The sequence below is a fragment of the Paramisgurnus dabryanus genome, chromosome 18 (genome assembly GCF_030506205.2).
Source record: "Paramisgurnus dabryanus chromosome 18, PD_genome_1.1, whole genome shotgun sequence".
Classification (NCBI taxonomy): domain Eukaryota; kingdom Metazoa; phylum Chordata; class Actinopteri; order Cypriniformes; family Cobitidae; genus Paramisgurnus; species Paramisgurnus dabryanus.
In genome coordinates this window covers 34,005,394-34,023,028 of record NC_133354.1, presented here as the reverse complement: position 1 = coordinate 34,023,028, position 17,635 = coordinate 34,005,394, and the positions used below count along the sequence as shown (strand labels likewise).

General features: G+C 42.3%; 2 protein-coding genes across 9 annotated transcripts in view; one reads left to right on the top strand and one right to left on the bottom strand.

Moving 5' to 3' along the window:
- Window positions 1–17,635, bottom strand: part of camk2a (calcium/calmodulin-dependent protein kinase II alpha) — a 901,358-nt gene that overhangs the window by 178,418 nt on the left and 705,305 nt on the right. The gene's annotated exons all lie outside the window — the stretch shown is intronic.
- Window positions 14,909–17,174, top strand: LOC141280993 (uncharacterized). The gene has a single exon (XM_073812523.1). The coding sequence runs from the start codon at window positions 16,051–16,053 to the stop codon at window positions 17,152–17,154; it is 1,104 nt and encodes a 367-aa protein (XP_073668624.1). The 5' UTR covers window positions 14,909–16,050; the 3' UTR covers window positions 17,155–17,174.

The following is a 17,635-nucleotide window of genomic DNA, read 5'->3' as shown; positions in this document are numbered from 1 at the left end:
TAGATACTTATGCTGCGTTCCAGGCAAGCTTTTGAGCCCGTGAATCACAACTTCAAAACCATGACTTACAACTTTGAACTGCGAGTACGCGTTCCAGGCAGCCAGTAACAAGTGTTTTTCCAACCTTCTACCCGTGAAAGTGCACTGGAACGGCAGTCAAACTCGTGACTTCACACCCGTGAACTCATACTAGGTTGATGTACTCCCAGTTCAGAGTCGTAAGACGTGGTTTTGAAGTCGATTTACAGGTTACAGGTTGCCTGGAACGCGGCATTATAGACAGTTGAATGTCTGTTGAGATATCATCACAATAAAGTGTTAGTAGATATTAAAGAAATAGTCTACTCATTTTCAATATTAAAATATGTTATTACCTTAACTAAGAACTGTTGAATCATCCCTCTGTCATCTGTGTGTGTGCACGTAAGCGCTGGAGCGCCCTCTCCCATTATGAGAGTGAGAAGGGGAGCGGACTTTTCAGGCGAGTCAAAGTACTCCCAAAAGTGCTATTACGCCATACAATATAGTTCGTTCCTCTTTTAAATCCGCTTAGAAAAGCGCTATGTTTTATTTTGTACCACCAAACTTGCTCGTATAACTACTCGTCTTAAATAGGAAAAACATTGATGTGTTTGGTCACTTCTAACTTTATCTCTAAATGGTACCATTGAATGAATCGGGCTAAGCTAAATGCTATCGTAGCGTCGCAGCACGCTCCAGCGCTTACGTGCACACACACAGATGACAGAGGGATGATTCAACAGTTCTTAGTTAGGGTAATAACATATTTTAATATTGAAAATGAGTAGACTATTCCTTTAAGCAGACAGTCTAGTTGCAAAGTTACTTATAATTAGTAAAATGTCTAAAGTGGACTATCGAAATAAAGTGTTACCTCAGGGAGTAAACACATATCAAAAAACAGGAAGAGACTTATGAACTTTGACACCAGTCAGACTAACTAGCTGTCTCTCTTTTCACAGAGTCCAGCTTAGGTTGAGAGATTGGACATGCATCACTGACAACATTCTCGTAAGACTGTACTTCCAGCACTAATTCAGAGATGTCTGCTAAAATGGTGGGCTGATGGTGTCGATTTCCATGATTTCTTTTTACATCTTTTACATTCTGCCTGCTCTGATTTTGTTTTGAGCTAATGTCTACCTTTTTCACTGTAATGTGATTTTCCAGGCGCCGCTAGCAATTTTGGGCCAATGAAAAATAGGAGGTCAGGCCCCCACCACACCCATTGCCCACCAAACATACAACATGCAATTTAATAATACAGAACTATTTCTTTTGCTATTTTTTTGACCATAATAAACAGTTTTTATATAGACTAGAGATTATATAACAATGTCTGAAGCTAAGATAATTTATTGTGCAATGTAAATTTTATTAAAAAAACAGCACAGTAATCAAATAATCAGAGAAAATGCAACATTATTAAACATAGATTAAAGATAATTGTGACAATGCCTGTGAAAACCCAGATGAAGTATTTATTTGTGATTTACTGTTTTCCACATAAAATCATCCTACATAATGTAAAGAACATTTTGTGAAAATATAAACTTGATATCTTTAATGTTGACTGAGTAATGTCATGTCAGTGATTGAAATCATAGTGAAATTAATGCTTGAAATCAAGCTGTGATGCTTTTTATCTCACAATTAGATTTGAGACTTTAGCCTGATTTTCAGTATGGAAGGTTTTTTTGGTCTTTTTAAAATTAATTAATTAAATTATAAAATAATAAATTAAATTATAAAATAATTAATTAAATTATAAAATAAAAAATAAAATCGCAAAATATGTCCCAAATTTGAAAATGAAATGCTAAAATAAAAATTTAAACATTATATTAAATTATTTAAAGGGGGGGTTTAATGGTATTTCAAGCATTCTGACTTATTTACACAGTTATAGAGTTGTTTCCTCATGCTAAACGTAGGCAAAGTGTCAAAAATGCAGTTGGGCGTGTTTCAGAGTATTTCTGTGCCGAATGCACTTCGCCAGGCTTCGTACAAGTTTCGGCTAATTTTTTTCGATTACGGTTCTAACTGACGTTTCAGGGGTTTTCGATACGTATCACTTCTTTATATGGGCTTCCGCCGGAAAACTTCCCCTGGAAAACCCCGCCCAGCCGTCAGTCAGCGGGAGACGCTAGAGCTTGCTAACAGCTTATCACGCCACTCAGCTTTGTTTAATTTCAAAAGTCAACAATGGCACAACAAGAAGTGTGTTTTTGGATGTAAGGAGAAGACATCCAGCCTTATGGAAACAATGGATATAGTTTATTATCCGGATTAGCAGCGGAGTTTTGCGTGTGTGTGTTTGATGCGGTGGATTTTCATGACGAGTTACACGCGGTAAGTAAGACTTCTGTCTACAGTATGTTGGAAATAGGCGCGTGTATATTATATAAATGACACGAACATGTAGTGAATCATAAGTTAAAACAGTGTTGTATGTGTTGCATGACTCGTACTCGCTCCTCCCGTGTTATAACTCCTCCTTCTTCATTTTTTCGTACGTTATCGGAAAGATTCGGTAAAGCTAATCTTTCTTTTATAAATCTGATTAAACTAAAGACTCTTCAGAGATATAAAGGATGTCATACTACTCCATAGGTACTCCAGATTAATATCAGAAATGCAGAAACAGCGTGTGTTACGTGAGCTTTTATTTTCATTTTTAACGTGATGAAGCATCATTCCGGCCAAATTGAAAAATTAAATTAAATTGATGATTTCACATTTCATTTTCAATATAATCTTGAGTCAAGACTGACAATATTAAAATAAAAAGGCAAGCTTGAAAAGGAATCTGTAAATATATTTTTTTAAGGGCTTTTTATTCATGCCCAAGCAATAATAGGGACAAAATTAAAATAAAGTTCAGTTTTAATTTTATGTTCTCTTTTATTTATTGGTTTTCATTTTCTTTTTCATTTTCGTTTTCATTTTCGTTTTCAACTTGTATGCAAATTCAATGTTAATCAGTGGGTGGGGTTTACTTGCTCATAAAAAGGGGATTGGCTGAAGCAGCATAGATATGTGAAGCAGTGTTGCCAAGTCAGCGACTGTTTTGCCAACTTAGCGACTTTATTGCTACATCTAGCGACTTTTAGACCCATTTAGACAAACTTAGCGACTGTTTGGATTAATCCTAGCTTCACATCTGTACAGAGAAGCTACTGTGTCGCATGTACCGGCCCACGAGTGCTGGGTGGCGCTGTCTCGGTAAAATGTGCGTCTGGTGTCTCTGTACATGGAGCTGAGCAGCAACATATTAGACTGTACGAGCTGACGCGTGGATGAGATTCGCGAACATTGTTTACATGTCAAAGGAGGAACAAACAATATAAAGGGGCTGGTCCACTGTTATATATGTGCGTATTTTCACACATTTGATCCGGTGAGGCGTCAGTCATTCTCATCAAATGCATACACATAGCACAGTGTGATTATCGTGCAATACATATGCCAAATTCCGGAAAGTATTGGCGTATCATATGCTCGCAAAATTGGAATTTGGCTTATGTATAGCACGATAATCACACTGCATGTTATTTGTATGCATTTCATGAGAATGGACATACATAGACACGTCACTTACTTTTGCAGCGGGCACACTGGTACAGAACAGACCTTCAGCCTTTGTGACGGGGCTCAGCTTCGACCCAATTTAAACCCTTCATCCTCATGTGTTACGCTGATTTGTGAGTAGGGCTGTGACCGTACAGGATTTTGTTTTACCGCGGTGAAGAAGCAACAAAATCACGCGGTTACAGCACAACAACCCACCCCAGGAAAGCAGTAATCTTATATATTATTAAAACGACAAATTATATTAGCAATAACAGCATGAAATAATATGTATTTCTTTATGTTAACTTTTGTTTTTTATATCTTTTGAATATACTATTGATTATAGAACTTTTATGTCACCGTTTATAGCCCATTTTATACAATACATTTCATAGAATAACAACCTGAAAAGCTGTAGAAAGAATATGCAGTTTAAGATTGTTTCTGGTGAGTTGTGCAAAACCTGATTCCTATTTCTTTAGACATTGTTTTTCGGTTAACTGTCCGTGGATAGAAACGCACTTCTCCAAACTTGTTGAAACGCTGAATAATTTATTGTACAAAAAATGGGTTAAAAACAATGACAAAAACGGTTCCATAATTGATATTAAACTCAAAAGATATCGAAAATAAATAGTTTTTAATGTTATTATGATTAGTATGTTTAATTCGATTTTTTCAAAGTGGATACAAAACGAAATAGCCTATTGCATCATTCCGTAAATAACTGCGCAAAACTTATGGATACTCCAATCAATGCTTTCAATTTCAGCTGTCCATTTACATCATCAAGAAGATAAGACTTTTTTTTAACCCGAGCTGGAGAAATTCACTTACAGCAGCTCCACATATACACAGCATTCAACCAAATAACGAGTCGCGCTGTCGGTAAGCGCTCACCTGCCTTCATAACGATAGTTGTCATGTTTGCCCATTATAGTTTAAAATTATTATTATGCTATTATTATCATCACCAACACACAGTGCCTGCTTCTCCTTGACCGAGAAATAATGCGCGGGTTTAAAACCAGGGAGTGAGTCGGTACCGTTCAAGAAATCAGAGCACCCGTGCATGACACGCTTCATGTTTAAGAAGGTTGCGGCCGTGACATCACCGCAGCTGGCATCTCACGTATGGCCGTAAGCGGCAAAATCGCCGAGCGGCTTCAGCTTTTCTCTTGTATTGGAAGCGTTTTGTGCAGCATTTAGTGCAAATATGTTTATCTTCAACGGTGCCTGTCATGAAGTACCATGTCCGGAGAAGGAATAGGATTTTGGGTGCACGAGCAAGGCGTGTGGACCAACTCCGCTTCCCCTCTGTAACCGCCCCCGTTTTGCCGCTTTCCGCACGTCTCCTATTGAAAAAGAACTAAACACTCGCGGTTGCCGCGTACCATGTGAAACGGCTACTGCGGTGATGCAGTAACGCGTTATCGTCACAGCCTTTATGTGCTTGCTTCAGCTATGGTCAGAACTGTATGTTGTGTCCTGTGCAGTGTACAGGGTAGACCCTGAAAGACTTGCATTTCACAGAGGACGCAAGTCCTGATACGATACTTGTAAAGACAACACATAGGCTGAATAAACAGATAATGTTCATATAAAAGTAAGTGACTGGTCGGTGTATGTCTTCAGCTCGTTAAACTGACGCCTCACTGGATCAGATGTGTGAAAATACACACATACATAACAGTGGACCAGACACTTTTAGTGTTTGAAATGTAAACAATGCATGCGAATCTCATCCACGCGTCAGTTCGTACCGTCTAAATTGTTCACTGCTCAGAAAATGCACAGAGGGTAGACGCCAGGCGCACATTTCACCGTGACCGCGCCACCCAGCACTCGTGGGCCGGTACAAGCGACACAGTAGCCTATATGTACAGATATGAAGCTAAGATTCATCCAAACAGTCGCTAAGTTTGTCTAAATGGGTCTAAAAGTCGCTAGATGTAGCAATAAGGTTGCTAAGTTGGGAAGCAACACAGTCGCTGAGTTGGCAACACTTCAGCCAATCCCATTTTTTTTAGCAAGTAAACCCTACCCACTGATTAACATTGAATTTGCATACAAGTTGAAAATAAAAGTGAACACGAAAATTAAAATGAAAATGAAAAAGAAAAACAGAACATAGAATTAAAACTGAACTTTACATTTTAATTTTGTCCCTATTATTGCTTGGGCATGAATAAAAAGCCTTTAAAAAAATTATTTACACACCTTTTCAAGCTTGCCTTTTTATTTTAATATTGTCAGTCTTGACTCAAGATTATATTGAAAATGAAATGTGAAATCATCAATTTAATTTAATTTTTCAATTTGGCCGGAATGATGCTTCATCACGTTAAAAATGAAAATTAAATAATTTAATATAATGTTTAAATTTTTATTTTAGCATTTCATTTTCAAATTTGGGACATATTTTGCGATTTTATTTTTTATTTTATATTTAATTAATTATTTTATAATTTAATTAATTATTTTATAATTTAATTAATTAATTTTAAAAAGACCAAAAAAACCTTCCATATTTCAGAGACCGTCTCAGTGACATACTATATACTTGAGCTGTTACACACATCAATAACATTGTAACATTTAAAAATGGCGAACAACAACAATGCATCTTTTCTATACAGTTACCATATGCCTCGACTGGGTCAAAAACGCTTGACCAAAGCTTGTATTATAATTATTAGCATTATTTATAAGGTGATTAACAGGTTTCACACACCAGCAGCTACACTAAAGCAAAAATAATGACAGATCATTGAAACTGTGAACTTAAGAAAACAGCTATACTCTTAAATGAGTCTTCAGACTGTTTATTAATCAACGGGACTCTAAAATGAAATGAATGACAACTGTAGCAGATTACAACAGATTTCCATTGATTTCTTAAAGCTGTTGCAAGGTTAGAAGCTTCAATATACATTATTGGACTAGTTTAGCCTTCGTTGCATTTCTGTTTTATCACAATGAAATTCTCGACTGCCTAAAATGCTTCCTTGGCATATTGCGTTACAAAACATTGGAGTGTGTAACAGGTCGCATTTCTAGTTTATGTTAATTAGCTTATATGGGCTACGTTAATTAAAACAGATAATAAGGGCTGACTTCGCGTTAGAATCATAACATAAAACAGGGAACGTAAATCGCCTTTTTTTTAACTGGGGTGAACAAAGCGAAGACTTTACAGTGGAAAGAAAACTGCATTGTATTGCTCCAGCGTCACATTGCATTTATAGTAAGGAAGTGCACATATTCATACAGATATCATAGCAAACAGCAGTAAATACACACACCTTACTCTCTTGTGAAGTTCACTCCGCATTGTGAGACCGTGCATTAAAAAAGGACCTAAAATGCAGAGTAAAGACGGGGCGGAGCTAAGAGGGACCAGCTTAAAGGGGTTGCGTGTGCGGCACTGTCCCTGGCTGGGGCCCCAAAAAAACTCCCCCCCCCTTAAGGCGCCCCTGCTTGTCACTTTGCTGATTTGAGTAACACATGCAGCTTGCTCTTTAACGTGTCCTTGTACCTGTTCAGACTGTCTCACAAGCTCTGTGGCGTGTTTGAGCACCAAATCGAGCATTAATTGAAGCTTTTCCGACAGTTTTCCGTCTAAAATCCCAATCACAAGCCGATCGCAAATGATTTCATAATTTGCTGCCCCGAAGTCACATGTACCCGCTAGCTCATGCAGGCTGCAAATATATTCTTCGGTCATTTCCCCTGGCCTCTGAACTCTCATGTGAAATCTTGCACGCTCATGAATAACATTAACTTTTGGCACAAAGTAGTCATCAAGCTTCCTAATCACATTATCATAATCCTCTCTTTCTCTCTCACCCTCTCCGAACGTAAATGTCTGATACACTTGTTCCGCTTCTTTTCCCATCAAATAAAGCAGCGTACAGACCTGTTCTTCAGCCTCTTCCTTATCCAGTTTAGTGGCTATTCTGTAGCGGTGAAACCTCTGACGCCATTCTAATGCCATTCTACATTCACAGCTCAGGCTTGCATAAAGCATCAACAACTCTTCTTTAGTACCGACACATCCCCAAGTACTCCACACTCTATTGCCATCTAGTGTACAAGTTGCACATTACGTATTATAACAGTAACCTGTTTATATCCCAGTTTCCAGGACAAGGTTTAGATGAATCCAGGACTACCCTAGTGAAAAAATAGTATACTTACAGTAAGTACAATTTATTCACATGTACTTTAGTATAACTAAATGTATTTGTTGAACACTATATATTGGTATACTTCAAGTCTGCTAAATTGGAACAACAAATTGTGTACTTAATGCACTTTAGTTGCGTGAAAGTTGTGCTGGGGTCCAACTAAAATTAAGTTGAATATACTTTGTTGTGCTAAAGTGGAACTATTCAATATATACTTAATTACAACTTAAGTATCTGCCCTAATTTTGGACAATATACAGAACAGAACATTCAATGTGCACTTCAAATTTATTTTGATAAATGCAACTAAATTACATAGGTAATACTAAAATGTGCTAAAAGTGCAATTTAATTGAACTTAAAGTGTCATTAAAATACACTTCACGCAGGCTAGGACTTCTATTTAATAGTACCTTGAGAGCACTGACAAAATATTAGTATTTCTTCATAATCTATTTACAGTGATTTATACACCATTGAACATTTGCTTTACACTGAGACTTCATACAAACCACTTTGTATACAAATCTTGTGCTTGTCTGGATTTGAACCCGGGTCCCTCCCGTACAAAGGTACTGTCTTTACCAACTGCGCCACCATACAATTGCAGTGAAAACTGAATACCAACATAGTGTCAAGAAGCACAATCATTTTGCTGAACTATAAACACTACTCCCCTGCTTTAACACATGAGTCAGATTTGGTGAACTGTTACTTCAAACTACACACGAATCCCTACATTTCTCAGTGTTTACACCATCTGGTCATATGGAAAGCACTAGCATTCAATACTGTTCACTCAAGTCAGCACAGCTTAGGCCTAATTAGCAAACAATTACCAAGATGGAAACACTAAGGGTGTATTCATACCAGGAAAGTCCGCTAGTTCACTTGCTTTGGTCCGAACCAATTTTTTTTTTTTGGTGCGGTTCGCATTCACACTGCCCTTTTTGCAAGCGAACCAAAATTTGTAAGCAAAACCACATGTGTACTAAGGCCATCCATTCATTGGACAGAAAAAGTCAGGTGGGGGTAAGCAGGAAGTACAAAATCATGGAGATAATTCGTGATGCAATTATTGTTCTGTTGCTGATTTGGTGTTATCAGCAGCTAACGCAAAATGCAGACATGCTTCAGGAGTACATGACAATGCCATCTAAACGACGTGGTAATTAATATTTTGCAAAGACGAAGATGTGCTGCAAGACGACTTCGGCGTAGACGGCATGCTTTGATGTGCACCTACCATGGACTGCTGACAGCTGCACGTTGCAGAAGACGGATCAGGTATCAAGTTAACAGGCTTTTGTGCCTCACAGAGAGAGAGAGAGAGAGAGAGATGCGCTATATAAGCGGCTTTCATTATTCATACATAATGTTTTTATTTTATGTTACTGACACCCAAAGTTCATCAATAAAATATTTATTAAACTTTAAAGAAAGTGAATTTATCCGGATTTAGATGGTCCATTTGCATGCATACAACAATCTGCTATTGCAATAAAGGTAGCCTTTTCAAAATAATTGCCGTACATGGAACTGCTTGTTAGTTGTTGTACGCATCTCTCATTAGTGCGTAATAAGCGATGTAATATAATAACATAATACATTCATGTAAATCAAAAACAAATGAATATCTACGATGCGCCACATTTACGTGATAAGCTTGATGTATTTCCATGGAATCGCAAACATTATAATAATGGTCAATTAAAAACTATCATTAAAAGCTCACTCTTGCATTCATAAATCAACAGATTATTAATTATTAGAGCTAACATTACTGCATAATACATTTAAAAAAAAAATATGATAGATTTAATTAAAAATTTAAATATAGTGCATCATTTTTGTATCCACTATTTTAAATAAGTTTTACATGGAATTGCTTATAATAAATTATAGTTATTATAGTAAAATTATAGTATTTACTTATTTTATTTAGTTAAATTAACTAAGCCACAAAATATTTTTTTACAGTATACTATGTGTACTGCTATCCCAAAGAGTTACCCCAAATTTCATTATAAAAATTTGACCTTGTCACTCTGTGCATAGGCACACAGCGCAATTGTCTCCAAACTTGTTTAGTTATCAGTGTAATTAAAGATACAATCTGCATTCTTGAGTAATAAATATAATAAAGACTGCCTATATGGTTAATTGATATGCCTGTTGTTTCAAAATGTTCCCCTTTATGTGAAGCTGTTTGTAGCCTAGAGGTCAGTTAAACCCTTAAACATTTCTTTCTTTTTTCAATATTACTTTCTTCCTCATTCCCTACAGGAGAATTTGGGTCAATCTACGTTCTCAGAATTGGTGGCAACACATCAACACACTCTGACATAGAGTGGTTACTGAATTTCAGAATGAGAAGAGGCACATTCAATAATCTCTGTGGTGCCCTCCGACCCTATTTAACCCGCCAGCACACCAAATACAGACGGCCACTCTCTGTAGAGATTTGTTTAGCAATTTGTCTATGGAGGCTAGCAACTAACCTAGAATACAGGTCAATGTCCCACCTGTTTGGAGTTGGTTCATCTGTCACGCCCGGGGGCTGGCTGCTATGTGCCTAAGCCACGCCCCTTCTCAACTTCCACCTCGAGGAGGTCCCCAAAGCCAACCCAATGACCAGACAACAACGGGTACAGGTAAGTATAAAAACAAGTTTTTTATTGAATTTAAATAATTAAAATGAACTTGGGACTTGGGGAAGGGGAAATTAAAACTAGTCCTCTTGGTTCTGCCCTCCAGGTAGGCTACAGCCAGAAAGAGTATTGAGGAAAGGTGGGGGGGGGGGCAACAGGGGCCAGACACGGTGGGCCAGGGATGTAGGACGCAGGCTCCTGCCTGGTCTGTTCTACCCGTGGCGCCCTCCTTTTCCTCCTGGAGGCAGAAATGGAAACAAGATGAGTGCTTGGCTGGTTGTAATCTTCTGCGTACCTTGCTCTCCGTGCGGAGTTCTTCCTCCGTATTGTGCTCTGGAGATTACACAAATGTTCCTTTGTCTCACATGTGTCTCTTTTCCTTGCAGGCTGCTGCAGAACACCAGGGGGTCAGACCTACCAACGGCGAAAGACCTCTGCTCGCCTTCACTCGGAGCACGGTCGGGTAAGTATAGATTCCTTTCCTCTTCCTTCTCTCCTTTCTTTCCCTCTCCACAGGCGGCGGCTGGGATACAAGAGGCACAATTACTTGGACTTGGTTTGCTCTCACCTCTCTGCTGAACACAGCGTACAGTAAGTACGGGTTTCTCACAGTTCCTCTTCGTGTTGCTCACTCTCTTTCTCTCTCTCTTTCCACAGGCAACAGCTGGGACACAAGGGGCACAGTTACTTGGATTTGGTTTGCTCTCACCTCTCTGCTGGACGCAGCGTACAGTAAGTACGGGTTTCTCACAGTTCCTCTTCGTGTTGCTCACTCTCTTTCTCTCTATCCTTCCACAGGCAACAGCTGGGACACAAGAGGCACAGTTACTTGGATTTGGTTTGCTCTCACCTCTCTGCTGGACACAGCGTACAGTAAGTGCGGGGTTCACACGGTTCCTTTTCGTGTCGCTCACTCGCTTTCTCTCTTCTCTTTCCACAGGCACCAGCTGGGACACAAGGGGCACAGTTACTTGGACTTGGTTTGCTCTCACCTCTCTGCTGGGCACAGCATACAGTAAATACGGGTTCCACACGGTTCCTTTCCGTGGCGCTCACTCGCTTTCTCTGTTCTCTTTCCACAGACAACAGCTGGGACACAAGGGGCACAGTTACTTGGACTTGGTTTGCTCTCACCTCTCTGCTGGGCACAGCGTACAGTGAGTACGGGTTTCACACGGTTCCTTCCGTGGCGTTCTGCTCATTCCAACTCTACACAGCACGTTCTTGTTCCTAACAAACAGATCCTAGAATATATTAAATTTGATTACACAGGGGGGCGGACTTACGACACTGATGTCTTCGATGCGCCAGCTGGAGTAAATGGTTCTCGTGTGGCGTCGGGGACAAAACCCTCTCGACGAGCTCGGTGGTTGCGGGGAGGGGGAAAACGTTGTACTGTCTCACCGGGCCGAGCGCTGCCCTTTCCTCACCCTCCTTAGGCGTTTGAATACAGGACAGGGGCGCCCTTTCGACGAGACCTCGGGACAGACGGGATTTTCCACTCATCTCTTCTGCAACGGTAAGTATCACACAAATGACAATATCCACACTAGTGACTCGTAATCGTACTCACACAACTGTAATACTCCAGCACTTCACCGCCACTCCTAGACCCACTCCAATGTCAAGGACCGGAATCGTTCTCTACACCACACTGTTATTCTCTACCTGGGACGTGCTCACAACAGATAATTAATGGCCGCCTGAGACTGACAGCCTCTTCGGTTCTCCCTCGACGAGGCGTACGAAGGCGGGGGTTTTTATCAGACAAGACACACAGCAATGCACAGCACCACGTCAAAAGTGAAAGTTCCACAGCACAAAGACTCACCCACCACGTTCCAGTGTACACTCAAGATGCCCGCCTTTCTCCACTTCGTCAGGGTCTGTTCAGCTATGGTATTTGCAGCCCAGTCAGCGGATACGTCGCCGTGGCTAGCCCCAGCCAAATGTCCTCTAGGCTCTCCTACCATGCTAATCTAGGGGTAGGGCCTTCCTCCTTCACTCAGAGATTTATCGCTTCAAAACAAATAGTCCACACAATATGTAATCAGCTCAGTGTGTTATACTCACGGATACTATCACTTTTAGCTCCAACTGTCCTTTGTTCTCATTCCCTCGGCGATCGCTTCGGTCACACACACAGGGCGTCCCTCCTCCTAACAGAGATATATACAGCAATATCATACATCTCCAGGTTCTCCATGCAGAAATACACTCACGCTTTCTTTACTTCCTCTTCAGTATTTCGTCTCAGCATCCAATGTGTTCAATCTTGCTTCAACCCTTAAGGTGTCCAAAGTCCACACAGTCATGTAAGCTTCAGCAAGAGAGAGAGATAAACAGCCTACGGCCAACGTACTGGAAGATACGAACAACAGCGCTTCACACTGCACACAACCACACCAAACTGTGATTTTAGCTGTCCTTAAATACTGTCCTGGTTTAGCGTATCCTCCAATCATCAATCGCTTCTCTTAACTAGACACAGCTGTGCTCGATTTACAGATTTTCCCTCTTACGGCGCTACCGGAAGTCCGGTGATCCTCTTTTCCGGCCCGGTGGGAAACCTTCCGGGCGGAACCAAACTTCGCTAACTTTTGTCCGCCCCTGAAAAGATTGTCACCTTGTGACATCCTCCCCCGCCAATGCGTTCTAGTCCCTAGAACGCCTCTGAGTCGTTCACTCAACATAACGGGCAGGTGGGCGGCCTCGGTTCTCCCTCTGGGAACGGCTTGCGGGTGAATCGGGTTCAGCCTGTTCAGGTGCTGCTTCTGGTTCTCTTGGGGCGGCCGGGGGTGGCACCACCACAGGTCTCCCGGGAACCACTGCCCATCCTCCAATCCAGGGGGCCACCGGTGCAGGCTCCGTGGGAGGGCTCCGTGAGAGGTACTTCCACGGCCTCAGGATAGTTGAGGCATGGGCGGATCATGTTTCTGTGCACCACACGATCAGGGCCGGACTTCCCCTCTGGCCGGATGGTGTATACCGGCTGTCCCGGTCTCTGTTGCCTACAAATTACATACGGGATGGTCTCCCAGCGGTCGCTCAGTTTCCCCTTTCCTTGCCGCCGATTGTCTCTCACCAAGACCCTCTCACCTGGCAATAGGGGGGCGTCTCTGGCGGTCCGATCGTACAGGCGCTGGTTCCTCTCCCCTGCTGTTTATATCCTCCTGGACACCTGCTCGTAGGCGAAGTGTAGTCGCTGATGGTGGCGTCCCACCCACTCCGTCACACTCACCTCCTCCTGGTCTGCTGCTACTCCCAGCACCAGGTCGGTGGGCATACGCACATGCTTGCCAAACATCAGGTAAGTAGGGGCATACCCCGTTGTACTATGCACGCTGTTATTGTATGCTTGAAGAAGGTTTGGTAAGGCACTCACCCAGTCGTCCTGCCGTCGTTGGTCCAGAGTTCCCAACAACCCCAGTAGAGTCTGGTTAAGCCTCTCACAACTGCCGTTTCCTTGGGGATGGTATGAAGTTGTATGGGTTTTCATACAGCCATACAACTGACATAACTCCCGGATCACCCTGGATTCAAAGTTGGCCCCTTGATCGGAGTGCAAGAACTTTGGACATCCAAACGTCTGAAAGACGGCCCGCCATAAAGCCGTGGCGGTAGTGGTTGCGGTCTGGTTGAGGGTGGGAACAGCCCAAGCATATTTGGTGAACAGGTCTGTGATCACCAAGATGTTCTGATAACGATCCTGTGGTCGGCCCAGCATCAGGAAGTCCATTGCCATGATATGCAGGGGGGCTCTTGCCATAGGTGCTCGGGGCTCCCGCTTAGATTTGAACAGCGTGCACCTAGGACAGGCTTGGATCAGGGCGTGCACCGATGTCTCCGGCCCAGGCCAATAGAAATGCCTACGTAACAGGGACACGGTCCTCTCCTGTCCCTGGTGTCCCAATTGGTCGTTGTACGCTGAAACCAAGGCTGATACCTGACCCGTGGGTACCACGATCTGGCACACTTCCTCCCCCAACTTCGGGTCTCTGATTCTCCTACACAGTACTCCTTCCCTCAGTTCCAGCTTGTCCCATTGTCCCAACAGCCTTCTTCCAGTCTCCATCTGGGCTAGTCTCTCCGCTGATGTCGGTCGCCGGCCCTGTTCCAACCACTCCTTCACTGGGCGCACATCCTGGTCCTGGGCCTGTCTTGATCGGACAGGCTTGGATCAGGGCGTGCACCGATGTCTCCGGCCCAGGCCAATAGAAATGCCTACGTAACAGGGACACGGTCCTCTCCTGTCCCTGGTGTCCCAATTGGTCGTGGTACGCTGAAACCAAGGCTGATACCTGACCCGTGGGTACCACGATCTGGCACACTTCCTCCCCCAACTTCGATGTCTCCGGCCCAGCCGTGCCCCAGTTCTCGGGCACGGCCTCCCGTCGGCTCCCCGGTGCATCCACGACTCCCACCATATAGCCTTCCTCACGGCTAGCCGCCTCTGAATCGGCCCGACTCCTGGGGCCTTCTATCTCTGGCAGCCTTGAAAGCACATCTGACATAACAGCCTACGGCCAACGTACTGGAAGATACAAACAACAGCGCTTCACACTGCACACAACCACACCAAACTGTGATTTTAGCTGTCCTTAAATAGTGTCCTGGTTTAGCGTATCCTCCAATCGTCAATCGCTTCTCTTAACTAGACACAGCTGTGCTCGATTTACTGATTTTCTCTCTTACGGCGCTACCGGAAGTCCGGTGTTCCTCTTTTCCGGTCGCCGGCCCAGTTCCAACCACTCCTTCACTGGGCGCACATCCTGGTCCTGAGCCTGTCTCTCCGTCCACCGGCGGGGGTCCCACCCCCAGTTCTCGAGCACGGCCTCCCGTCGGCTCCCCGGTGCATCCACGACTCCCACCATATAGCCTTCCTCACGGCTAGCCGCTTCTGAATCAGCCCGACTCCTGGGGCCTTCTATCTCTGGCAGCCTTTTTTTTTGTAACATCAGCGCCAAAAAGAGTTCACATTCATGAATGCATTGTGAAACCGGACTTGGCAGTTATGTGTCTGATACTGTACAGAAATTGGCATCTATTTACGCGAACGAAAGGATAGAGACAGGCTGAGTACCATTTTCATATCAATGGTCCGATTTTGCGGTTAGGTGTAAGAGACGCTGAGAGACGCAAGAGAGAGAGACGCAAGAGAGTGGCAACACTGTTGTCGGAGCTCCGTCGAGTTCATCATCTAAATCCTATTTTTCTACTATCTTGTTCCTATCTATATAATATAACTCACTAGTTCATCTTAGGAATACCTTTCCGTGACGATTATTCAGCAGTCTTAATAACTGAAACGATTTATCGCTGTTAAACACCCAGTATTAGCATATAGCCCGCTAGCGTAAACAAACGGGGAAACGCTGCTCCGTGCATTGGAGCTCCGTCGAGTTCATCATCTAAATCCTATTTTCTTACTATCTCGTTCCTATCTATATAATATAACGTACAAATTTATCTTAGGAATACTTTACCGTGACGATTATTGAACAGTATTAATAAATAAAACGATCTATCACTAGTAAACACCTAGTGTTAGCATATAGCCCGCTAGCACTTGCTCACTGTCTGTTTACTGTAAATCTGCCTTCCTTTTCGATCTAATGGCGGACACATCCGATGTATGTTTTTCAGACCTTTCCTCACCAGAGCGGGAAGCTGTGGAGGAGTTGTTGCCCGGCATTCGCACCAGGCGGTACAGCGTGCCCCACATCACCCTGGCTCCAGGCACCCGGAGACGATCGAGGCATGCAACGAGCGATAACCCATCTCGATGCAGCTTCACGGACCGCGTTCGGGCGAACGGAGACGCTATCGCCCAGCATGAAAACGGTGAGACTCCGCTTGTCATTGTAACCTGCACTACTTGCCACATGTACAGTTTAGCTTCTTCCGTCAGCACAGAGGGGTTTACATGTGTTAAATGTATTGAAGTAGTAAGGCTAACGGAGAAGGTTGCAGAACTAGAAGCGCACATCCGAACGCTCGTTGAGGACAGTAAAACCGCTAATGTTAATGTTTCAAACACTGTTTCGGGTGCGCCTACGGTAACGCGTAGTACACATAGCTCGGTTTCGGCAACTGAGTTAACACGGCCGACTAACTGGGTGACTATCAGGCGGCGTAGTCATATTCGATGCCCATCGAAGTCCCCCCTAGTAATTTCTAACAGATTCGACATCCTAAGCAATACACTGGCTGAGACATCTATTAAAGGTGCCCTTGTTATTGGAGACTCGATACTTAAGAACGTGAACATTGAGGCACCAGCCACCATAGTTGACTGTATACCGGGAGCCAGATCGTCAGACATTAGATCCAAACTTAAAGTGCTGGCTAATGCTAAGCGTAAGTTTTCAAAAATTGTTATTCATGCCGGCGCAAATGACACCAGACTCCGCCAGTCGGAGATCACCAAAGATACTATTAAAGAGGTGTGTGAAATTGCAAAAACAATGTCAGATAATGTAATATGCTCTGGTCCCCTCCCCGCCTACCGGGGTGATGAAACTTATAGCAGATTAGCGTCTCTTCACCACTGGTTGTCAAAATGGTGCCCTCAGCATAACGTAGGGTTTATAGACAATTGGAAGCACTTCAGGGGGAGACCTGACCTGCTAAAGAGAGATGGCCTTCATCCGTCATCGGAAGGAAATGCTATACTCTCTAGAAATCTGACCAATACTCTTAATTCTAATACAGTCTGACTACCCAGGGCCCAGGTCAGGAAACACATAGATCGGCCTACCCAGGTCAAAAAGACGTAGTATTTAATGTATTAAAAATATACTTAAAATACAAATAGTATGTTTATAATACATTTGTATTTCCAACATACTTATTTGAAGTGTATTAAAAATACGTTAAATTGCATTTAAACGTATTTTTTAAAAGTATACTAGAAGTACACTTGTAATACATATATACTTAAGTACATTTTTAAGAAATATGCTAAACTTAAGAATATTTCAAATGTATTTATATTAAGTGTACTAGAAGTACATTGGTAATAAATATATACTTAATTACATTTTTAAGAAATATGCTAAACTTAAGAATATTTTTAATGTATTTATATTAAGTCTACTAGAAGTACATTGGTAATAAATACATACTTAATTACATTTTAAAGAAATATGCTAAACTTAAGAATATTTTTAATGTATTTGTATTAAGTGTACTAGAAGT

Excerpts from the sequence above, each read along its gene's own strand:
- LOC141280993 (XM_073812523.1), top strand. The coding sequence starts at position 16,051 with ATGGCGGACACATCCGATGTATGTTTTTCAGACCTTTCCTCACCAGAG.